This window comes from Chelon labrosus (genome assembly GCF_963514085.1).
Source record: "Chelon labrosus genome assembly, chromosome: 19".
Taxonomy (NCBI): domain Eukaryota; kingdom Metazoa; phylum Chordata; class Actinopteri; order Mugiliformes; family Mugilidae; genus Chelon; species Chelon labrosus.
Genome location: NC_140352.1, coordinates 5,094,255 through 5,119,432, shown reverse-complemented (window position 1 = coordinate 5,119,432; position 25,178 = coordinate 5,094,255). Strand labels below are relative to the sequence as shown.

Sequence of the window (25,178 nt, the reverse complement as noted above, 5' to 3'; positions counted from 1 at the left end):
CGATCTCCGGTGTTGCAGCCCCGGTGGTTGTTAAATACCTATTTCTGTGGGAGATTTCACATAGACTCGAACTTGTGACTCTGAAGCTTTGTGGGAAATGTTTCTGGCTAGCGTGGCCACAGACTGCATTTGTTTTTATAGAAAATTTAAAGTTATAACACAAGACCAAATTAATTTCCATTACATTCAAGCTGGAATTTGTCTCGAGGCTCCTTTTGCCTACAGAAGCACACGATGCCTGAATATTCCCAAGCACTTTATTGAATTCAGGAGTCCTACTGGGGTCAATTATGCTATTAACATTCCCACCACAGTGGCAGGGGCTCAGAAAAGCTGTGTGCGCTAAGCCAAATCATTTTGCATGTTAATCCTCTGTGATGGAAAGGAGCTGGTAATCACTTACCGTCCTCGGGGGCGGCAGGTCAGGGAGGCTCTTCTGTGGGACAGGGACATGTTTTGCTGCTTTTCCATTGAGCAGGGCATCTGATCTGTCATCTGGATCATAAAAGCAAAGAGTGGGAGGTCAGTGCATAACAGGAAGCTCAGCTCTTGCATTTATATTAAATATTGTGAGATAAACATGTAGGAACTGGAACTAAATTGAAGAAATTGGTACGGTCATCACAGTGAGTACAGAACATTTATTGCTAAATTACCGTGACCACATAACCCAAAACACTGGGAAGCATTTGTATGACAGCAATTAACTTGGATACTGTCAAAAACATACTGTTTGTTTTCACGACTCCATGTATTTTTTGGTAGGAAATGACTATTAAAATAATTATTTTCCTTCTTGTCAAAACTTAAATGTGCAATTATGAAGCTACAGCTGGTACGTGTTAGCTTAGCTTAGCAGAGAGAGTGGAAAAATGGGGAAAACCTAATCTAACCTACTTTCCAACTTCAGAACAGCCCGGGGAATACATCATCCAGGGCAGGCTGTCAACACCACACCCGCTTTTTGGTTGTTGTGCACCGCATACACAGCAACAGTGTAAACACTTCTACTTGGAAACCAGTTTAAATTGATAAAGCTTCGCCAAATAACTGCTGTGTGGCTGGTTGCACCAACAATAAATCCCCAACAAGGATGGAATTACTGACACGAAGGCAGGTGCTCATTTGCCACTGTGCACAGAAAGTTAGCTTTGTTAGTTAGCTATTAACACCTATAGCATAATTTCCAGAGCCCGGTAGTAGCAGCAAGTCTGCGTGCCCTCAACTGATTTGCAGAATGTCTAATAATTATAGAAACAAATCATAACGTAAAGATGGGTTGTAGAGGGGCCTGGGTACATTGTAGGCTGCTAATTGTTAGCCGATAGCAGTTAGAACTAAGGCTAGACAAACCATAATACAACATAGGTCAGTTGTCACTGAATAGCTGCTATTGCTAGCTAGCATATGTAGATCGGGATTGAAAAGGTATTTCACTTGTACTTAAAAAAAAAAAAAAAGGAAGTAGGTGAAGTTAAAACATGAATGGAACACCCCAAAATACAACTAAGCTAGGCTAATGGGGCTAGGCTAGTGTAGCTTCACTGTAGCATAAAAAATCCTCCTGCTAAGCTAGGCTAATGAAACTAGGCTGCTGTAACTTAACTGTAGCATAAAAATCTTTCAGCTAGGCTAAGCTAATGTGACTAATCTAATGTAGCTTAGCTGTAGCTTGATATTTAGCATAGGCATATATAAGAGCGGTATACATCTTTTTTATCAATCAGCAAGTAGCTAGCGTCTCTATTACTGTCCAGTCTTGTGTTGCTCTTTATTATCCGAACTTTCCCTTAATTTCTCTTTAAATATTGATAAGTCCCTGTGGAAATCATGATGACACAAAACAAGATTTCCAGTTACAGTATGTACTTTGCTGTCGGTCTGTTTTTTCTGTATTATCAGAGGGACGGGGAACACACTGAACTGAGCTGCAGCAAAAAAACAATTGCCCCACAAATTGAGCATGTAGCATCACAGAGATAGCCAGAGAGAACCGCCTGTGTTTTCATAAGCCAAAATGTTTACCTCCATCAAAAGAAAGCTATTGTTCAAAAGAACCTCAATTTGTCACTTCTCTGCCCCCACTTTCCATCAGGGCTTTTGTGCACGTCGAGTCTAACATTCACTCAAACCACAGTTTTATCACCGTCCAAACAAAATAGGTCAGTTTCACACGGTGAGGAGCTGCGAAGAAACGGGCAGGAAGTGGTGGGCGAGAGGAGGAGAGCTGAGGGGGCTGCTGCTGCTCGCAACAGCTTATCATGTCTGCAATCCACTTGAGGGTAAATTGAGTGTGGAATGTATTAACACAACAAGTATGCGTCGTTCGGCCCACTTGGAGGAAGATAATGCGCTCCAAAGTTCAGGCCAGTTGAATGTGAAACTAGAGTTATCAGAACGGGACTGGGGCAGCAGGTATCTGGGCGCTGCTAACACCAAAGATAGACAGAGCCTTCCTTCAAGAGAAGAACTATTTTTATTTTAGTGCTTCTAATTTAATTGAGCTTGTTGACTTTGATGTCTGATGAAGAAATAACCCCGTGCTAAAGCTAAACCATGCAAGCAGCAGCTCTGTGCAGGTTGTGTTTTCAGCTAAATGCTTTAGCATGAATGTACATTTTGACTGTGACGGCGTCACTAGACGAAAAGTCAGAATTTGTCACCTATATATAAATATATACACCGATCAAGCATAACATTATGACCACCTTCCTAATATTGTGTAGGTCTCCCTTGTGGTGACTCATCAGAGAATGGACATGGGCCTTCTGAGGGTGTCCTGTGGTGTCTGGCAACACAATGTTGTTAGCGGGGGGGGGGGGGGGGGGGCTTTGAGGGGAGGGGCCTCTGTGGATCATCCCACAGATACTTGAACAGTGTGGGATCTAGTGAATTTGGAGGCCAGGTTAACACGTTGTGCTGTTCTTAATTTATTTTTTTATTTTTTTAGTTGTTCCTAAAGCATTTTGGTGTGTGTGTCCTGCTGGGGATGGCTGCTGCCATCAAGGGGAAGGGGTGCCTAGTCTGGTCTAGGTGGGTGCTACATTTCTAAGTAACATCCACACCAATGAATACCAGGTCCAAAAGTTTCCCAGCAGAACTCTTGAGTTGTCACAAGATGGTCAATGCTATTCACTTCTCCTGTCAGTGGTTTTAATGTTGTGGCTGATCAGTCAGTTCAGTGATGAGACATTTAATCAAGGTGATGGACTGACTACTTAACTATGCTATAAAACCACTAGCCCGGCTATAAATATTTAATTGTGCCACTAGCCCAGTCAGTAAAACATTTCCGATGAAAACCGTTGGAAAGTACCAGCATCCTCAGACCAGACCAAATAAATAAAAAAAAAAATCACACCTTTGTCATCTCTGCTCTTCCCGGTAACAAGGACTTTGTTCATGTAGATGTACTCCTCATCACCACCTGCACGTAGACACGGAATAAAGTGGTTAACAGCTGAGATGCGGTATTCTTCAGCACAAACAAAATATGATGAGCAGGCCATATTTTAGCACAAACATCATGCGTGTCGTGTGGAACAGCTGCAGCATTCCTGCACATACCCCACTCCAGACTGTGATCTCATAACAGAGAGAGCAGGGTGAATCTTTTCTTTCGACTGTGCACATTTGTGATTCGGCTCGTAAAACTTTCCAGTTTCTTTCAAATACAGAATCCTGCATTTTATTGTGCTATACTTTCAGAATAATAAATTGTCACTTTTCGTGCAAACCGTCTTCGGTGGGTTGACACCTTAGTCCAGATGTGAAAAAATGTGTCATATCAAGAGCTTCACACAGCGGTACACCGACAACTCCGTGACATACAATTACTGCTTTTGTCAGCGGAGTCTTTTGGCAATCAATCACTTTGGTTTCTTGTTGGAAAAAGCAAAGTAAATCAGTTTTAACGCTGCTCTGAATATTGTTCGTGTTGATATTTTTCAGTGGGGCTATGATTAGTTGGTTAAAATTGCCGCTGGTCCCATCCATAGCAGGTCAACTTTTCCAATTTGGAGCATGCTGAGCATCATCTACTGTCAACTATGGATAAGTATCTCATACAACCTCACTTTTATCCTCCAAATCTAATTGTCTATCCAGTGTAGCAGCTGAAACACTTCAAGAATTAAACCTCATCTCTTTTAGGAGGTGGAGTATCTTCAGTGTGTGAGTGGGGGGGGAGGCATATTTCAGCCTCCTTGTTCCGGACGGGAAAATCCACCTTAGTGCCAAACAAACCGTCTTCACCCTTGTCAAAAGTCCAGGATTAAAGGGGAACTTCGGCCCAAACAGGCGGTCCATTGTGCAGACAGATGGGACCATTATTGACACCCACTCTCACCGTGGCGAGCATTCATCAGACATTAGTCAGAGGACGCCTCGCCTGCACAGATAGAGCCCTGTACCACTCCTGTCTTTGAAGTCCTGGAGATCAAGCGGCTCATTCAATCCCAAAGAGTTTACGTTATAACCAAAACTATGGCCGTAGCTTTAAAATATCTGCAGTAAATTCATGTCCATGTGACGGCTACTTTAGAAGCAAATTAGAAGCTGAACTCTCTGTGCACTCGCATGTAAATATCTGCAGGTCAGTGCAATGAACGACAGTATTGTTTGGGCAAGAGGGGGAGATGATGAAACCTCTTGACATGCACCGCTGCTCGAGTCGGTTTACTGAGAAAAAGGCTGTGTTTGCTCCGCTGTCACTCCGAACATGGCCGAGTAATTACAAGCTGGTGAGAATATCGCCATAACATCACCACATAAACAGTCCGAATGAAGGTCTTTGTTTCGAACAATAAACTCTGAGGTCGCGGCGTGGCGGGATCCTACACGGTTACTGTAACCTGTTATGGGAATTTGTTCCTGGAGCTGCAGCTCGCATTTTTTTTTGGTGAATTAAATATTTTAGCTGACTAAGATTGTACCCTGGGAGGAAATCAAACAACCTCGGCTGATACTCCGGAGGAGCGCTCTCTCTGTCTTTGAAATAGATACGGTGAGGTGGAAACCAAGCAGCGGCGGAATAAAACGATGTTTTGCCTGTACAGTGAAAACAGATTTTTCGGGGGAACAGAGTCGAAACGCTATTTATAAACTGCTGCTCAGAGGAAGTGAGCGTCCCCGGAGGATAAATGCAGCTTCGGAAAAATGATACAGCTTGGAGCCAGAAGAGGAAGTAGGGAGAGACGGGTCCAGGACCTGAACATGGAAAAGCATGACTGCTGCCTGTGTGTTTGTGAAGTTGTGTGTTGAGAGCTTTCTGTGAAAGACAAGAAGGGCTGAGAGTGTTCAATCTAAAAAACGATCGTCATTAAAGTCGTTTAACGGGGAGCGTCGTTAATTATTCCCGTTTGATCGCACGCGAGAGGCCGAGGCGATTCACAACAGGCGGCTGTGCCATTTTCATGTCGAGCGTCAAAGCCAATGAGTAAGAAAAATAAACTTGTCTTTAGCTGTTCGACAAGATTGTAATAACAGGCCATGAATCACTTTAGGAAGCACTTTGTTTCAGCTTGCTTTTAATAACTGCACAATAAAAAAAAAGAAAAGTGTCAGCGTCCTCCAGTTAGCGTTAGGAATGCCAAAAAAATATTTAATTCAGCCGCCACAGTGTGTGTTTCTTAGCCACCATGGGATAAAATCCTCCGAATATAATTGTAAATGGAAGCTTGCAGGAGCATAATTATTACATGGTGGTCACGGAGAGTTTAGAATAGCAGAATAATACCAGAGCAGACTGCTTGATAGCTTCTCCGAGGCCAAACTGCAGACAGGACAAAGCCGTCGAAGTGTGGGAAACCCAGCGGATGACCACATGTTACATAAGGTGCTTTGGATGAAAAGGAAGCTAGTCTGACCGTTTTTGAATTAAACTAAACATTTGTGGTCAACCTTCAACCGATGCATCGTAAAAAAACAAAAACAAAAAAAACCACAGCGTCATAAAATGAAAGATAGATTTGAGGTGAGGAAATGTTTATGTCTGCTTATGAAAGGCATCACAGACACTGGCTGTGTTTACACGGTTCCACTATTAATCTGAATCGGAATAAAAACGTCTGATGCAACCGCCTACAATCGAGCCGATCGGAAGGAATTTGGATCGGAAAGACTGAGAAGGGGTGGTGTGAATCATAATCGTTCATTATGATTTCTTCTTTTTTCTTCTTCTTTTGTTAGATTTCTGGCATATTTAATACCAGTTTGTGTGGGATATTTGTTGTGTTGATGGCGGGCCTTTATTTTGATAGGGAAGAGAGCATAGACTGTATATAAAAGACAGACGACAGGACAGCTGCTCAAAAGCGAAACCAAAGCAAGAAGAGCTCCCCCTGGTGGCTGGTTGAAGTATAGGTCATAAACTAAGCTGGGATTTGGGCCAAACTAAAAAAAAACATTAAAGTACACGTCAAATAATTTCTTTTCAAGGATGGTTTTTGTCATTTAAGGTAGTTAATATAATGATGATGCATGTTCAAGACTCAGAGCAAAGTATTAATCACACGAAAACGCAAGTGAGTTTAGAGGAAGTACTGCTCAGACTCTGGCACCAAACTTCCAAGATGGCGCCCCCCGCACCCCTGTAATTCTAGCGTCTGTTTCATTTCATTTGTGGGACTTCAGTTGGAATTTCTGATGACAATAATGTCAACAACAACAACATTGTCCACGTAAACGTACCCCTTGTGTCATGGTGTGGTCTTTCGTTTGTGACCCTGTTTGGTTTTCATTGTGTTTCCTGTGTCTGTTCTGTAAAGTTCTTCTTTACTTCCTGTGTTTCCCCCTCCTCTTTGATTATTGGATTGGTTTCTCCTTGTTTGCTCCGCCCTCATTAGTATCACCTGTGCCTCGTTAACCCCTCTTCCTATATGTGTATATATAACCGTGCCTTTCTCTTTGTTCTCCGTCAAGTCCTCGATTAAGTTTTTGGATTACCCTGCCTCTCAACTGCAACGCCTTTTGTCACTCTTTTGTAAGTTTTTGATCAGATTTAACTTTGAGTTCCTACTCCTGCCTCCGCTTTAGTGTCTTGCATTCAGGTCCTACTTCACCAGTTCCCTGTGAGACGTTGTCTGACAAGATTTAAACCATGATTGAGATGCACCGCTGCTGATGACTGAGAGCTCGCCCGTAAATCCTTTAAAACCAAATGTATCACTGGCGGCGTGTTTGCACAAGCCCCATTTAGATTACCGTAGTTGCGTCACGGTTCGCGCTATCCAAACATTTCCAACAGTTTCTGGAGGCTGAGACGTTGCTCTTTCAGGAGGAAGATCACCACCATGCAGGGTCTGGAGGTGGACGTAGTGGACCACTATAAGTATCTGGGAGTCCACATGAATAGCCGACTGGACTGGACTGGAAGGACAACAGTGATGCTGTGGACAAGAAGGGCCTGAGTAGACTCTACTTCCTGAGGAAGCTCAGGTCTTTTAATGTATGAGACAAGTTGCTGGAGACTTTCTCCCAGTCTGTTGTTAGGGTTAGGGTTAGCGTCCTTTCTTTGCTGTGGTTTGTTGGGGGAGCAGAAATTGATCCGAAAGGTTGATCATGTTATTGGTGGTGAGTTGGAGACGTTTGTCTTAGTGAGGGACAGGAGGACACTGGACAAACTGCTCTCCATCATGGACACAATGAACGCTGCAGGACGTCATTCGTCCCCTACTCTATCCAGCTGGACAACAACAAGATAACTTCATGTTATTCATATTAATGGCCATTATTGCACCTTACTATCTTTCCTATGTATATAAGATGTATTCTTCCGTCTCTATTTCTTGTACATTTGTTCATATTTATTTTATTTTACTTATATTTTATTTAATCTTTCTTTTTACTTCTGGTTCTCAAGAGTGTTTTTTATGTGCTGCTAAGCTTCTGCATATTTCCTAGAGATTTGAATTCACAGCAACTCTTTGATATTTGACATTTTCAAGTGTCATCGGCTAACACAGAGCAGGCATCACTTTATCACTTTTGAGGAAGGAAAACCTGATTGTTGACGGAATGGAAAGATTTTTTTTTCTCGGTTCATTTGTGATATCACATGTAGGGCCGTTCACAGTTCAGCTGTGTTTGCCTTTGGTTGACTAAGATCAGAATCAGGCAGAATCACTTTCTCTTCCTCTACGGTAAATTTCCTATGCAGGCACTTCAAAACCCGTAAGATGCATTTCTAAATTTTCACTTCTTAATTTTCTTTGTTTTTAGTAAATTATGTAAAGTTTCCCCTAAAAATATCCAATGATATCATGTTAGCATGTTGCTAAATTAATCTGAAGAGAGAACTGGGTTAATGAGACTCCAGATTTGTATTTCCTTCCACATCTACTCAGTGTGACGTGATGGAGAGTCGTCAGATACCTGATATGGATGTGACTGGCACATCTACACCGATCAGGGCATAACATTATGACCACCTTCCTAATATTTAATTGTCACAAATGTTGTTTATTCTCCTGTCAATGGTCATAATGTTATGGCTGATCAGTATAGGTTGAGGTCAGATTGATTCAGTGTGTCTCTTTCAAATTAAGACTATCAATGTATATTTTCACGCCAGGGTCTCACCGTTTGAAGTCTTGTAGGACTGCAGGAGATCGGACAGCAAGCCCTTCTGGATGGTGGCGTTCCCGCTCAGCGTCTCCTTGTCCAGGATGAGCAAGAAGCGGTGGAGCTCCATCAGGAGCTGGTCCAGCACTGGAAGCACAGACAGACAATAGGGACTCAGATTTACAGCAAAATAAAAATTCCTTTAAATCTTATAACACATTTCTTGGCGTCAAAACTATATTTAGGAGTATCAAAACAGTGGCTTAAGACCAGAGCTGTCAGCGTTGCCGTCGTCGGGGAAGAGAAGAGTCATGAGCAATAAAAGCCTGTGAAGTTTCCAGACATGTTCAGATTATTACACTTGAATTTATGGCAGAGAACTTGTTGAACTCTCTTTCTTTTAATATTGATTTTAGTTCTAAGTTGCTCTGATTGCCTCCCCTTTGTTTCTAAAGCTACCGCTGCATGCCAGCATTTTGCATGGGAGAGACGTTTCAGAGGTTTCTGGCTGGCAGCGTCAGACAGCCACTCAGACTCCGAGCCGTTCGCTCGCCTCATCCGGCTGCCATTGACAGTCGCGAGTCTGTTTTGAGGCCGTTTTTGGTGAGTTTAGCGAAAGGTCAAGTTCAGAAACGGGGAGGAGCCTGCGCCGGAGTCGGAGAGGAGGGGGGGCGCCGTGTCTGGGTGCAGCCCACACACACATCCTTCAGGGGTCAGCGCTGGGCTCGCGGCCCCCGCTCCGCCGTGTGGGGAGCTCTTTGTGTTCCCCTCCGCTGTCTGCTGGCCTCATGAATAGGCCCCTCGCTACAGTGGGCCTCAGTGTGTGAGCGCGGGACGAGACGGAGGGAGGGGGCATGAAGAAGAAGAAGAAGAAGGACTTTATTAAAGGATGAGGTGGAGCCACTACATTATGACCGCTGACACGCTTTAGGAACAACTAAAAAACATGAAGAACAGCACAAGGTGTTGACCTGGCCTCCAAATTCACTAGATCCCAAACTGATCAAGTATCTGTGGGATGATCCACAGAGGCCCCTCCCCTCAAAGGCCCCCCCACTAACAACATCCTGTTGCCAGACACCCTCAGAAGGCCCATGTCCATCCTCTGATGAGTGTTATGTTATGCCTGATCGCTGTATAGCTAAACTAAAGGAAAGAAGTCACACATGCACACTAACGAATGACAAAAACAGAAACCAAAAGTAGCAAACATCCACCTGAACTCTGCTCTGAATCGAGTGAAAACTATGACAAGCATCTCAAATCGCTCCTCTTCCGCTTGAACTCTATTAGAACTGTCAGCTATCTCGTCTTAACGGCTCCTTCCGGCTCAAGCCGATCGCTAACCGAGCCCCCGAGAGGCAGCGCGTTCCTGTCGCCCCCCACGCATCAAAGGAAAACCTCAGATTTTATTTTGTTTTTTATGTTTGCAACATGAGGTGTCAGACATCAGTGAGCATCGCCTTACAGAGATGACGAGAGGCTTTCCTGAAGCTGGCTGGGCTGAGTCAACTTCTGCCTTTCGACACACACACACACACACATATATACACATTTACATATATATATATATGGGATGTAAACGACTTAAATGTGCAGGAACATCCCTGCAATGATTAAATTCCCGTCCGTTACATTTCTAATTGTTCCTGAGCTGCAAACGTTTGGCCCCCTCTGCCCGAATCAAAACATTTTTCCAGCTTCTCCTCATTGTGTGTTTGCAGAGATTGACTCAGATGGCCTTTTGGATCGGGGGACCCTGGGAAACAGAGTCAGCTGACAGGACGGGGAGGTCTGCAGCGGGCCGTCTCAGAGGGCTACGGGCTGGCCCGACGCCCACGGCGCATCCAGCGATTGGCCGTGGCCTTGGCTGCTGCACAGGCAGCTCCATTCTGTAGGATCTGAAGAGAGTGGGACGGTGATTTATTTATTTTATTTTTTTTTGCCATTCCAGTTAAAGCTTAAGACTGAAATTAAAAGTGCACTTGTCTGCATAATGTCGAACTGAAGGTTTCCAAACTCCTACACATTAACAAAAGCAGAACCTATTTTCCTCGCGTGGGAGTTTTCCACTACCTGCTTAATATATTTTATTTTGCCCAAAGGCTACAGGTCTTCACACCTGAAGCTGAAAAGGAAAGCTGACAAACTTACACAATTCGGATTAAAATTACCCCAATTTAAAGGACATTTCACACCAGATACATTATACACATGTCCTACAAGTATCTTAGCCTGGAGCTGGTCAGCGAACTCAGATTATCTTTACAGGAAAAAGTAGAGCAGGTGCTACTTCCTGAGAACGCTGGCCTCCTTTAACATCTGCAGGAAGCTACTACAGGTGTTTTACCAGTCTGTGGTGGCCGGCATCCTGTTCTATACTGTGGCGTGCTAGGGTGGAGGGCCCTCAGAGATGCCCTCAGCACACTGCCATCAGCTCACCTGCATCTACGTAGGTTTTAGGAGGTTTTATGTAGAGTGCGCACGACTGTGGTCGTTCTATCAACTTGGCTATAATTGTGACTTCCTTCGTACCAAAGATGATAAGGCTATCTTTGCACACACGTGTTATCGCATTGCTGGGTTGCAAACTTCTTGCCTGCCTCATGAAGAGGAAGGTGATAATAAGGTTTCACTACTCAAAGCATTGTTTAAAACTCTAACCATAATAATAATTAAAAAATAAACTAATAAAAAAGCTTCTGAACTCCATTCCTTGTTCAATTTCAACATATTTGTAGATGGACTGTCAAGTAGAATTTTGGCTGCATTTCCTGCTCTGAGAGGCTCGAATTCCTGGGACATTTGATTTTCCTAAATTAACAAAGCAGACATGGCCCCTGATTTCAGTCTGTTTGGCTTCCAGGCTAAATTAGGCAAAGGTTTTCACAGTCACAGTTTTGTCCTCCTCCTCTTTGTCTCCACAGCGAAGAAGAAACATGGTGCAGGTTTGAAGAAGTTCAGCGACCTCATGAACATTGGCAGGGAAAAAAAAAAAACCTCAGTGTGTCGACACCTCAGGTAAGAACAGATCTACTTACAAAAACCACCAATCAGCCACAACATTAAGACCACTGACAGGTAAATAACATTGACCATCTTGTGACAATCCAATGTTCTGCTGGGAAACTTTTAGACCTGGCATTCATTGGTGTGGATGTTACTTAGACATGTAGCACCCACCTAGACCAGACCAGGGACCCCCACCCCATAGCAATGACACTCCTTGTTGGCAGCAGCCATCCCCAACAGGATGCAGCCACAAAAACACTTTAGGAACAACTCAAAACAACATGAAGAACAGCTCAAGGTGGCTGTAGTCTTCTTTGCGATGTGTTCAAGTGCAACTTTTTGGCCAAGACACAGGCGAGGTGAGGCATCACAGTTCTACTTGTACCTTCCACCCACGTCCTCAAGATAGCTGAATGACTGAAATACGACTAGTACCTTTCTTATTTCTCATAACCAAATCAAACTGTGGGCAGAACAGTGGCACGGTGGTTAGCACTGATGCCTCACATCAAGAAGGTTCTGGGTTCTAATCCATCAAGGCCGACTGGTTCCTTTCTGTGTGGAGTTTGCATGTTCTCCCTGTGTCTGTGTGGGTTCTCTCCAGGTACTCCGGCTTCCTCCCACCGTCCAAAGACATGCTTGTTAAGTTAATTGGCGATTCTAAATTCCCCACCCACCCTGAAACCCTCCAGAAGACAAGTGGTTACAGAAAATGAATGAATGAAATCAAACTGGCCCCATTTTCAAGTTTCTCCTCATCTTCTCCTTCCCTCTGTCCTACTTTAAAGCCTCAGCGCATCAATTCATCCTCCAGGTCATATCCTGTGTTCCACTGATGCAATATTTGCGCAGCTTTAAAGCTTGTTTACGATTTACTTTAATCAACCGCGGAATAATATCAAACAGGCGGGAGAGTCAAAGACAACGAATAAGCAAAAGTCAAAATGTGAAAATACAGTTTTGCTTGAATCTGGTGATGCAACAGAGGCAGCTGCCCGTGTAAGCGGCGAGGCTTTCTGCGCGCTCGGCTCCGAGGCTGCTGGTTGAGGTCTGTTTGGGACACTTCCTGTGCTCTCTGAATCACGGTCATATTTTGGGATGTGGTGCAGATGTTGAAAATAGTTGCAGATGTGTTTTCTTCACATCTAGCAGAAAAAGTGGGGAGAAAAAGTGCTACAGAGCTTTTTATATAACACGTTCTGTCTGTCCGTCTGCATGTCTGCGTGTCTGTCTACATATCTGTTCATCAGCGCGCTAATGTTGCCCTCGCGTCCCTCCATGCACTCGAGCATTTATTGCCTCTTGATGTCTATCTCCAGATGGTTTTGTTATTCTTATCTCAGTGTCATCGGACAAAGAGTGTTGCACAGTTTCTGTTGACTAATCCTGCGACTCCCACAGCAATAGCTCACTTTTTCATCCATGAGTCAATTCCTTCAGCTCCAAAGTGTGCATTCTAAAAATATGCGGAATTTTATTGATTTAATGCAGTTATAGCCAAACAGCAGCGTTTATTGGTTTTACAGGATCAAGTAATGGCAGGGCACTAAATCTGAGTGAAGAGGCTTCGTTAACTGCTCAGCTATTTTCTTTTTCTCCCCTCGCTCAGGCATTTTGATAACTCATAAAAGTTGTTTACAACACAGCCGTCACCATTACTCATGATAGATATTAAGTGGTGGTTTATCTGAATGTAATTTGATTTGTCCGACTCCCTTGTTCAGCAAATGCCTCGATACACCGACCGGCCACAACATTAAAACCACTGCCAGGAGTAAAGTCAATAACATCGACCATCTTGTGACTGTTCAATGTTCTGCTGGGAAACTTTTGGACCTGGCATTCATTGGTGTGGATGTTACTTAGACATGTAGCACCCACCTAGACCAGACCAGGCACCCCCACCCCATAGCAATGACACTCCTTGATGGCAGCAGCCATCCCCAGCAGGATGCAGCCTGACACAGACACACACACAAAAACACTTTAGGAACAACTAAAAAAAAAAAACATGAAGAACAGCACAAGGTGTTGACCTGGCCTCCAAATTCACTAGATCCCAAACTAATCAAGTATCCTTGGGATGCACTGGAACAAGCCTGATCCACAGGTCAGATTTGATGTCCCGGAAGCAGCTGCTACAGATATTGGACACTTGTGCAGCAAATTGCAATGATACACTGACTACATTCACATGTAGTGTAGAAAAATTATCAAAAGAGCATCAAATCAGATATTTAAAGTGGTACCAAACCAATTCTCCAGACTTTGCATTACTCTTTAAATTCCCCTGACATTCTAGGCTCTCCAGGAAGTCTCCAGTCATCGATTCATAGGAGGGGAAAAAAGTCGCACAATGTCAGGAAACATTAAAGTTTAAAGAAAACATGAAGAACAGCACAAGGTGTTGACCTGACCTCCAAATTCACTAGATCAAACTGATCAAGTATCTGTGGGATGATCTACAAAGGCTCCTCTCCACTAACAACATCCTGTTGCCAGACACCACAGGACACCCTCAGAAGAACCATGTCCATTCTCTGATAAGTCACCACAAGGGAGACCTACACAATATCACTGTATTTTGCAATGACAACCAACCCTAACCCTTTAACCTTTGAGGGCCCTGCATCGACAATACTCCACATCTACTATCTACCCTATGACAGATTTCTTTTCCTGATGCCCCCCAGAACCTAGCATCAAAATATCTGTTTTTCTTTAAGACTGTTATGAAAAAGAAGATGAACTTACACAATTCCATTTAGAAGTAAAACCAGTAATTTGTTGATCTTGTGAACTGAAGTTGTAAATGAGACACTCACCAGAGCTATAACTCCACCTACACTAAAAGGGAAGTGGTTGTCAGATAGAGAATTGGAACCAGCGACCAAACACGACTGTAAAATGTTCGTGGATGTGCAGGAGTGTCCCTTTTTTTTACACCGTCACATGCTTAATGTGCTTCTGCTTCAGAAAACAAAACAATTGTAGAGGAAGGTGGGGGGTGGGAGGGGGGGTGCAGAGAAACTGGAAGAAGGAGCCACGTATGATAGCTTCGTTCCAGCCTTTCCTTCCTCTGGTGAGAGCGGCGGATGATTAGCTGATGGCAGGGGCTGAATGGAGGATCAAAAACTAGCATGATTTGTGTTTCGTTATTGGCAGACATCGCCCTCTCTCTGTCTCTCTCTCTCTCTCCGTCTCTTTCTCCCCCTGAAACATGCTGGGCTCAGATGTGGGGCAGGGACTGCACGGACACGGCCCGATTAATGCAAGCTGTGTTTTGGCGCTGTTGTCGTAGAAACCGGAGTTAAAAAAGCCAAAAAGAAACAGGTGTCAACTTGATGACTTCAGACGGCAAAATAGGGCCAAATGTGTCTGAGACCAGGAGCGAAGGAAGTCTACGAAGACGTGGACACAAGTGACACAAAAGAAAATTTAAATATTCAAAGATTTAAACAATGAACGATACAGGTGCATTTATAGTTCCTCGTCTATCGCCATGGCAACGCTCCGACGGGACGGGACCAGGAAATTTGAGGTTAAGTGCAAATACAAAACACCTCACACCTGTAATGAGTTGGCAAATGTTATCAGCGTTTTATCTGGAACAGACCTCAGGTATGCTGAAACTAAAGACTTTGCCCTTGCACACAGGGTGAGAAACGTCCAGTGTACTGTCGTCCAGCGCTCTTTCTCACACGGGCTACGTTTCTCCAACTAAACTGTTTAGAGAGATTTTCATTCTCAGATTTCAAATTCTCTATATTTTCAGGACATACAGAAGATCTGAGAATCGGGCACTATGCACAGCTGTGGTGGTAGTGCATTACAGTAGCAGCTTGCTGAGATGTGCATGGACAGTAGTGCAAATAACTGTAATGTGCAGGACAGCTTGCAGATTGTGCTACAGTGTATGAGTATCTTATGTGCAAAAACAGCTGAGGTAGAGTCCTGGTGTGTAATGGATGTAGTGCAGTCCCGGGGCAGGGGGCAGAGCTTCCTGACAGCTCTCGGCCTGCAGGCTCCAGTACCTTTTTCCAGAAAGCTGGAGAAGGCTGAGGAAGGAGGGTGAGGATTGGGATGCGTCACCAGCGATGCTGATGGCTCTCTGGGTGAGGAAAATGTCCTTGAGGGAGGACAGAGGGGCTCTGATGTGCTGCAAAGTCTTAAGTTGGGGGGCGGTGCAGCCTCGGTACCCCACAATGATGCAGTCAGTGAAGACTTGATATAAAATAATCCAGTCAATCAGACCGTATGTTTTGTGGTTCTGCACCAACGTGGGGCGTCAAATCTGAAGGACACTCATTGATTCTGATCTGAACTTCTTACACTTTTTAAACTCTGGAACAAGTTTTGCAGTCGCCATGTTTCTAGCCCTCCACGGAAATTTGTCTATGCAATGGTCATAAGGCACGGGGGAGCTGAAGCCTATCCCAGCTGTCAACGGGCAAGAGGTGGGGTACACCCTGGACAGGTCTCCAGTCTATCTCAGGGCCCATAAGGCACTAATATTTTCTTTTGGACCACAATGCTGCACGTTCAGATTCTAAATTCTGCCCCAGCTGAAATGACTGCATTAAGGCCTTTTCCTTCTTACTGCTCTGATAATGAGCGTCCACGTTAACGCAATCACTGTAAACCCTGAGCTCCGTGTACATATATGACACCGCTCTACTCATGCTGAAGTCTCTAACAATCTGAAAAGTACGCAGCTCTCCGATCGAGTGCGTCTCAGTGGCTTCGAGGCTGATGCTGAGGGCCCTGTAGGTTTCACTTCTATCTAATCAGGACCAGGAAGTAAACAACAGCAAAAGCACTCATTGATGTAGACAATGGGGGGGAGGCAATCTGAAAGATTATTTCCTTTAAATCGTAGCCTGTGAGAGTTGCCTCTATTATTAGAGACATTATTTGGCAGCCCTTACCCTTTGCAATTGCAATTAATTTATTTCAAATTGTAGAAACAAAGTCGAGCATGGTTTAATTTGATAAGGGCCCAAAATAAAATGTCTTATAAGGAGTTTAAATGTGTCCAGTGCTTTGGTCGCGGTCGTAGAAGCTGCAGACTTTAGTGTTTTTAACTCAGCAGCAGCAGTTCACTGTACGACAACACTGCACTGCAACCTATGACCCCAAAAAAGAGGAATTAATGAGTGGAATCAGCTGCTGCAGGTCGGGAACCTGCAGTCACGGCGGTTCATGACAGAGAACCATGTTATCAGTACTGAACAAGTTTCTTTGCTGCCACTTTCACTTTGGTTGGGTGTGACTTACTAACATGTCCACATTTTAAAAAAGTACAACTGAGGCGCAATTCCTAGAACATGATGGGAGACGGGAGACAAAAGCTGTAAAGAAGAAGTCCAGCGTAGTTCCACTTTCTTTTTCGAGATTCTCCCCTCTCATCTTCTCCTGGCCCAGACTATTAACTTTAGTCATCTCACGTTTGAGCTTTCTTTACAGTCCTCCTCCTTTCTTCAGATCTGCGCTGCCTCTGTCTCTGCCTCTGCCCCTGCCCCTGGAGAAATCAGGCTGCTCCCAAAAAATCCATGTAAATCTAACTGCTTTATAGGAACGTGTCTCTGTCCACTTGAGCAACTCTGTCTCGATTAAGATGCGACGCTGCTTGCGGTCGTCCGTGCAGACAAAGGCTGAGTGGTGTGTAGTCCGAGATTAATTTGTGTGTGTGTGTGAGGAAGTGCACATGCAGCAGAGATTTGGGTTGTGAAAATAAAGTGTACAATAGTTTACAATATCACATCATAAAGCTGATACCTGTCAGGTCCAGAAAGAAAATCTACAGATACGCAGACGACTGAATATAAGTTATGCAACATGTTCTGCACCAGACACAAATAGCAACAGCAGCATAAAGTTAAAATTAAGATGAACAGAAATACATCAAACACTAAGGCCGCTGCACGTATGTTGGTAAGTTGCTGCATCAGTCTTTTAGCATGACGCAATAAGTCGGTGCCTATATACGCAGCAGGTGTTCGGGTAGTTACAGCCAGCTCCTTGAAGATGTCGGGTAAGTCGGTAAAAGGTGCGTCAAAGCTCATCGATGCAGGAAACTGTGGTTGAAGAAGGGGTCGAACGGAAACAGTTTAGATTTCTTTGTTCAGTCAAAGATGCAGTTTGCTTCGGGTTTAGAAGAAGATCTCGGCTCACGAAGACGAAGGCAACTGAATCGACACATGTGTCCACTTGCGGTTGCGTGAACGAGCTTTTTGAATTCTCGTGGCCGAATAAACGGCAGCAAACCTCGTAGCAGATTGGAGCAGTTGTGAAAAGCTCTCTGAACCCAAAACACGATCTTTGTCTGAACCTAAACAAGTTGATTTGGTGCCTGAAATCAAAGTATTAACCCTTTGCATAAAAGTTACGGGTCGGCTGGCAAAGTGGGGTGGTGGTTAGCACTGATGCCTCACAGCAAGAAGGTTCTGGGTTCTAATTCTTTTCTGTGTGTAGTTTGCATGTTCTCTCCGGGTACTCCGGCTTCCTCCCACCGCCCAAAGACATGCTCGTTAGCTTAATTAGCCCTGCGATGGACTGGCAACCTCTCACCCGATGACAGGACAAGCCGTTACAGAAAATGTTCTCACAAACGCGCAAGGCAGAGGATGGTCAGTGTGGTTCCACCTCTTCTTTTTAACCCACCAACTCTACGTCAAACCCCTCCATCTGTACCTCCCCCGAAAACCATTCTCTCGCTCTGCAAGACCTCACCGACGCTCAAAACCCCCCTCGCTATGTTCTGCGGCGTGTGGGAGTGTATATGCATGTATGACTCCGTGCGGGCATTAACCAACCACCGTCATTTTTCAATTAAGATAAACTGCGCAGCGATAAACAGATACATGTTTTGAGGAAAAGTCTCCGCAGCCTTGGCTTGACGAGAAAGAAAGTGACAGACCAGAAGCAGCTGCTGCACAAATAAAAAGTAACTAGCAAGGCCGCCTCCGAGTCACCCACATAAAAGCTTCTCTGCTCGGTTATTATCCCACAGGAAAGTGGCCAGGAGGGCTGCACATCGGGCCGGCCGAGCGTGCACATGTGTGCGATTACGAAGTGCGCGAGCTCCTGTTCTCTTCTACTAAGTGCCATTTCCATCAAAAAAAAAAAAGGTGTACCTGGTGAGAAACAAACACAATGCAGGTCTGATCCAGAGCCGCGCGTTTGATGTGTTAAAAAAAAAAAAGAAGAAAAAGGAACGAGAGTAAGACCCCAGAGGGCAAACAAGGGCCGAACTCACACGGAGCGCCCCGCTGGCACAGAGCAGGAAGACCGTCTTTCTTTTCATCATTTTTATAGCCCGGCTCCAGCTTCCTGAATTACCCCGCACTCCACTCCACTCCCCGTTGGCAAGCACATCCCATGACACACATGCTAGTGAACCAGAAGACCTCATGCCGGCCCTGATGGCCTACATCCATATGGCTGACGCTGCTGAGCTCATGACATGTCAGACCCACAATAAAAAAAAAAACCCTGACTCTGTCACACTGTCATGCTGCAGGGAAAGGCCCGTTTGACTGAGAGTGGCTTTGATTGACTGCTCTTTAAAGACCGCCAGAGGGTCTGGTCGAGCCCGCTGCATGAATGTGCAAAGTGGAAAAATGACATAGAAGACAAATTTTTAATAAAACTGACACCTATTCCTAATTTTTCCACAAGGACGCACTGTTTTAGTAACAGTTGCAGACATAACACAACATTGAGACTCGGAACTAAACTTTAATAATTAAAATTGAGGGTTTAGACCTGTAGGTGCATAACTAAACCAATTGGATTTAAGGTGTTTAGTCTGCTTTCAGTGTTAAATTAAACATTTATTAATCGTAATTTGAAGGATTCATGTTTCATGCTACTCAAAGTAGTCTCAATACTCATACACCCATTTAAAAAATAAATTTCTAGCAAGAAGTAGTCTCTAGACTGTATTAATAATACACCAATCAAATCAGCCATAACATTATGACCACCTTTCTTGTATTGTGCAGGTCTCCTTTGTGGTGACTCATCAGAGAATGGACATGGACCTTCTGAGGGTGTCCTGTGGTGTCTGGTAAAAAGATGTTGTTAGTGGGTTGGGGGGGGGGGGGGGGGGGGGGGCTTTGAGAGGATGGGCCTCTGTGGATCATCCCACAGATACTTGATCAGTTTGGGATCTAGTGAATTTGGAGGCCAGGTCAACACCTTGTGCTGTTCTTCATGTTTTTTTGAGTTGTTCCTAAAGTGTTTTTGTGGCTGCATCCTGCTGGGGATGGCTGCTGCCATCAAGGAGTGTCATTGCTATGGGGTGGGGGTGTCTGGTCTGGTCTAGGTGGGTGCTACATGTCTAAGTAACATCTACATGTATGAATGCCAGGTCCAAAAGTTTCCCAGCAGAACACTGAATTGTCATAAGATGGTTTTAATGTTATTCACTTTATTGCTGTCAGTGGTTTTAATGTTGTGGCTGATTGGTGACACTTATTTTATCCCTGTCAGAGTGGGACATGAGGTTGACGTTTCACTTAAACACAGCAGCAGCAGCAGCAGCATCAGCTTGTCCATTACTTTAACGTATGACCAGATACACGTGATAACTTCCTGTAGATCAGATATCTTTATTTAATCTCAGACTGTGAAAACCACAAGCTAAATGGGACAAACTGTGGTGTCCTAACAGCACAGCTGCTTAATATATGTCAGCGTCGGGCATGTTAGCATCAACGCATTAGCGTTTAGCTCAAAGCACTGCTGCTTTAGTGTTTGGATCATAATGTAACCACACAACAGTAAATGATCTGCTCTTGTACAGAGCTTATCTTCCTTTGTGGTACTTAAGCCACTTGGCAAAGATTCCCATTCACCTATTCCTATTCATGCACCAACAATGGAAGGTGCTTGTCTGCCACTGGGAGCAATTTTAGGTTTAGCATCTTATTTCAGGGATTGAAAATGCCAACTCTGAGACTGGTGTAAAAAATCTACTCTACCACCAACGCTGACTATGCAAGCTCACATCAAGTCACACCATTCGAACCACAGGTTGATCATATCACCCGTTGTCATCCAAAAAAAGTCTAATAACACATCTGTCAGAGTCGCCTCCGACTGCGTCATCGTTTCGTTTTGGCGCCGGCCGCAGAGTCGGGGCCATTGTTGGAGAGTGACGCTGCAGACGAGAGAATGAGCCGTCGTCATAGATCTCTCTTTGGTTTTCTGGGGGGAGACCCAGCTGGCTGCAAAGAGCAGGAAGCCCAGCGTGATGGAGTCAACACAGGCATGCTTTATGTACGGGATCCGTAAGAGCAAGGGAAGCAAAACAAGCAGAGCACTGATTGACAAGTAAAGGAAGATACCAGAGAGGAAAAATAAACCCATTCTAGGAAACTTCACATTTAATTATTTCTATAGATCCACTTAGATACAGTTTTTTTGTAATCTGTAACATCTCTGTCAGTGTGATTATTTAATATTTGGCTGTGGGCTGACAGATGAGCATGTGGGACGTAATTATGAGCAGGGCACAGCGAGCAGAGGGCAGATAACCGCACAGAAATCAACTCTTCTTGGCTGAGCTGCTATAACAGTGATTCTCAAACATGTCCCATCACGGCCCAAAAAAGGGGTCACTCAAACCAAACAGAGCTCCAGGTGGTTTCACTAATTCGATCCTCGTCTCTGGCACGAGGTGTGAGAATCGGCGACATGAGCCGCTGGACTGTTTCTCTGAAATGAAACCTGCACGGGCTCAGGTTTCAGGAACGTGGAACACGTCCAGAACACTAAATAACGCCTTCGCTTGTCATTGGTTTCCCTGAATTTTCCCAGGTTCCCCCTTTGCTGTACCCCCCTCCGCCGGCTGCCTGTGGCTGCTAGTATCTAATTCAACGTCCTGGTGCTGCTGCAGACGGCTGCCAAGAGAGTACACTCCAGGCTTTATTTCAACATGCCGACACATCCTCTGCAGTCTGGGGCTACCAGGTGCAGGCTTCTTACCCTGCGTCACTCTACCTGCTTGTCAGCTCTCACCTTCTCTAATCAGCGTGGGTTACCTTCGCCTGACCTTCACTTGTGGCTTAAAATTCATTGATTCATTGTAAACGGGAAAGTCCACTCACTTCCCACTTGTTGGCCGCACAATGAACACTGTAGCCATCCTGGAGGACTATCACTGTAATCTCATGAATGCTAACTATGCTACCCGACTCCCACATGTCAAAACTGAAGCTATGTACACGGATCAGCCACAACATTACAACCACTGACAGGAGAAGTGAATAACACTTACACCATCTTGTGACAATTCATTGTTCTGCTGGGAAACTTTTTGGCTTTCATTCATTCATGTGGATGTTACTTAGACATGTAGCACCCACCTAGACCAGACCAGGCACCCCCACCCCATAGCAATGACACTCCTTGATGGCAGCAGCCATCACCAGCAGGATGCAGCCTGACACAGACACACACACAAAAACACTTTAGGAACGACTTAAAAAAAAAACATGAAGAACAGCACAAGGTGTTGACCTGGCCTCCAAATTCACTAGATCCCAAACTGATCAAGGAGGCCCCTCCCCTCAACCCATAGGACCCAAAGGTGGGACCTCTATTAAGCTTCACTTCAACCCCCAAATGTGCCACATGATGAGCTGTCCTTGAGCATGTGGCACAATTCACTAGATCCCAAACTGATCAAGTATCTGTGGGATGATCCACAGAGGCCCCTCCCCTCAAAGTCCCCCCCTACTATCAACATCCTGTTACCAGACACCACAGGACACCCTCAGAAGGCCCGTGTCCATTCTCTGATGAGTCACCACAAGGGAGACCTACACAATATTAGGAAGGTGGTCATAATGTTATGCTTGATCGGCGTATATGTTGTTATTGCATATTTTCTGTCTTAAAAGAAGTGAGAAGAAGAAGTGAACCCATTCAATTAAAAACACAAGAAAACAACAAGCTTCATATTTGTGCTTCACTCTAATAACCATCCGTTCATGGAGCAGCTGTTTCAGCCACCAACCCGAAGCCTCTGCTGCTGATTAAACCCCCTCCCTCACCAAATATACGTGGGACACCTCCGCATGAGTCTGACTATTTACTCTAAGAGTGTGTGGGAGCGAGCAGTCAGCTGGTGAACGGGAATGTGGCAGCAGGACTGTTTTCCTTCAAACCGCTGATTCCAGTTTGACTGGTCTCCATTGTCTGCTGTCCGGCCAAGTTGCTGCTGCTGCTGGTTGGGGTGGCAGGAGGGCGGGATGGGGGGGTGTGCTCCTGACGCTAATGTTCCTGCTTCTTCTGCTGGTGGTGGTGGTCGCTGTAAAGCTTCTCCCATCAGTGCTAAAGTCCAAAGATAACCAGCCTCACCTTCACCAGCTAGTCCCCATCAGGTTTTCTGTATTCGGGCGGCGAGGCGAGGGGAGGCGAGGGGAGGCGGTCAGTGGCTCCAGTTTATTAGTTTATTAGCTACACTCTTGTCCATCAGGAAGCATTAAAGTGGCCTTGCTTATCCCTCATGAACAAATAACCACAGGCATTTGAGGAATGCTGCGAGAACAATGTTGCAGCTATTGGAATTTATATGGACCACACTGCAGACCATTAAACAGACCCCACTGAGACACACACACACACAATAAATAAATAAACCTTCATGTTTTCAAGATGAAACTAGTGTCAAATTTCAATTAGATGCTGTGTAGTTGGACTGACTGTCCACAACTTGGACGAATTTAACCCTGGAGTTACTATTAAGTGACCAACGTTCAAGTTAAAACTACGCAGAGCAGACTGAGCACAACTAAAATCAGCTCACAAGAAGATGCTTTTATTTGCTGCCAATTAAAACTAGAAAAAGCCACAACATCTGGTTCAGTATCTCTCATGTAAAGCGTCCAGAATCGGTGAATGTCATGTTCTGACTCAGTGGGAGTAAAACCCAAGAAACTGTTGTGCAGTAGCAGTGTTTTGTTTTTTTCTTCCTACAGTGAGTTCATAAGGAAGCATTGTCAGCTTAACCACTGTACAAGTCAGAAGCCCTGTGTCATGTTATTGAGGCAACAGTCCTCCTCTTACCTTTGTGCTTCTCCATTCCCTCGCACAGACGCCTTTCTTTCGCCGGCTTTCCTCCGCTCACACAAGTAAAAACAATCCCCAGAAGTTTTGCTCCTCAGTGATGGGACGGCAACTCCTGCGGAATGCAGCCCGACCCTCCCGTTTTCAGCGCTGACTGAGCCAGACACACACTGAGCTGCGACGGAACAACAGCGCTCTTCTCTTCTTCCTATAATCAGATTTTTTTTTTTTTCGACGCACCTCCTCCTCCTCCTCCTTACAGTTTGCAGCATCCAGACGCTGGCTCTGCCACCACAGCGGGAGGCACCCCAGCCAGGTGTCGTTCAGAGACTCCCAGTGGCCTCATGACAAACTGAGGAAAAGTTTGACTTTACGTTATTCAAGAAGTAGCAGTCAGACATGTCCCAACTGTTGTTCCCCGTAACTGGGATATGTTTACGCACAAAAGCGAACTTGTTGTTCCAATAAATTTGTATATGTTTACGCACAAATAGGAACGTTATTGCTCCAATAAATTGGGATATGTTTACGCACAAAAATGAACTTTGCTGTTCCAGTAAATTTGGATATATTTACGCACAAAAAGGAACGTTGTTGATCCAATAAATTGGGATATGTTTACGCACAAAAAGGTACATTGCTGTTCCAGTAAATTTGGATGTGTTTACGCACAAAAAGTAACGTTGTCCTTCCAATAAATTGGGACATGTTTTACGCGCAAAGGGGAATTTTGCAGGGCATCAACCCAAAACTGTGTCCTGTAAAGAATCCCGTAAAACACATGTCTTCATTTAGTTTTCTGACTCAATCCTCCAGATGTGACAGAAAGAGAAACCGAAGACACAACTCTGACATGGCACGGGGTACTGATACTTTTCCAGGCATCGCCATTCTCTCTCTCTCTCTCTCTTTCTCGCAGCAGCAGCAGCAGAAAAGTGAAGCTCGCTGCCTAAACTACCGAGCACCCCGTGGGAGAACCGTGACCCGGTGGAGGTATGAGAGGAATGTCGAGCGGAGTAACACAACATACTCCAGGAGACGATTAAAACGCATGACATGCATCCAAGTTTCTGTGTGAGGCCGGAGCATGCGCCCTCGGCAGTTCGTTTGAACGCAGATAGTTAAGGATGTGGATGATTTCAGAGGAGTCCAGAGAAACATTTAGTTACTTTCAGCTGCAGCTGTCCCACAGGAGATAAACCAGCCTTAGAAAGCAAATGGTAATCCTGTGATGTCCCCTGGTGCTGGTTAATGATATACTTTCTGTAGGTTATCTGCAGCAAACAGGAATGAGGGTGGGGGGTGGGGTGCAACAGGCACAAGTTAAGGATTCCTCTTTTGATGAGAGCATAAAGGATAAAGACATGTTTTGTGGGATTCTGGACAAGGAGCAATAACATTTGGATAAGTTCCTCAAACTGAAAACGTAATAAAGTATATCCAGCATTCCTGAACCGCATGAGAACTGTGGGAGGGTATGGAGGCTCTGGAGCATTGTGCAAAAAGAATGAAAGAGCGTCCAAAAA

At 44.7% G+C, this 25,178-nt stretch overlaps 1 protein-coding gene across 1 annotated transcript in view; it reads right to left on the bottom strand.

The window, feature by feature from the left end:
- Window positions 1-23,792, bottom strand: part of afap1l2 (actin filament associated protein 1-like 2) — a 44,869-nt gene extending 21,077 nt beyond the window's left edge. The window contains exons 1-4 of the mRNA XM_084567430.1: window positions 23,653-23,792; window positions 8,581-8,709; window positions 3,362-3,427; window positions 404-495 (exon numbers count right to left, since the gene is read on the bottom strand). Coding sequence (XP_084423556.1) covers window positions 404-495; window positions 3,362-3,427; window positions 8,581-8,709; window positions 23,653-23,668 — 303 coding nt within the window. The 5' untranslated portion in view covers window positions 23,669-23,792. The remainder of the gene's footprint in view (window positions 1-403; window positions 496-3,361; window positions 3,428-8,580; window positions 8,710-23,652) is intronic.
- Between the last annotated feature and the right edge of the window lie 1,386 nt (window positions 23,793-25,178).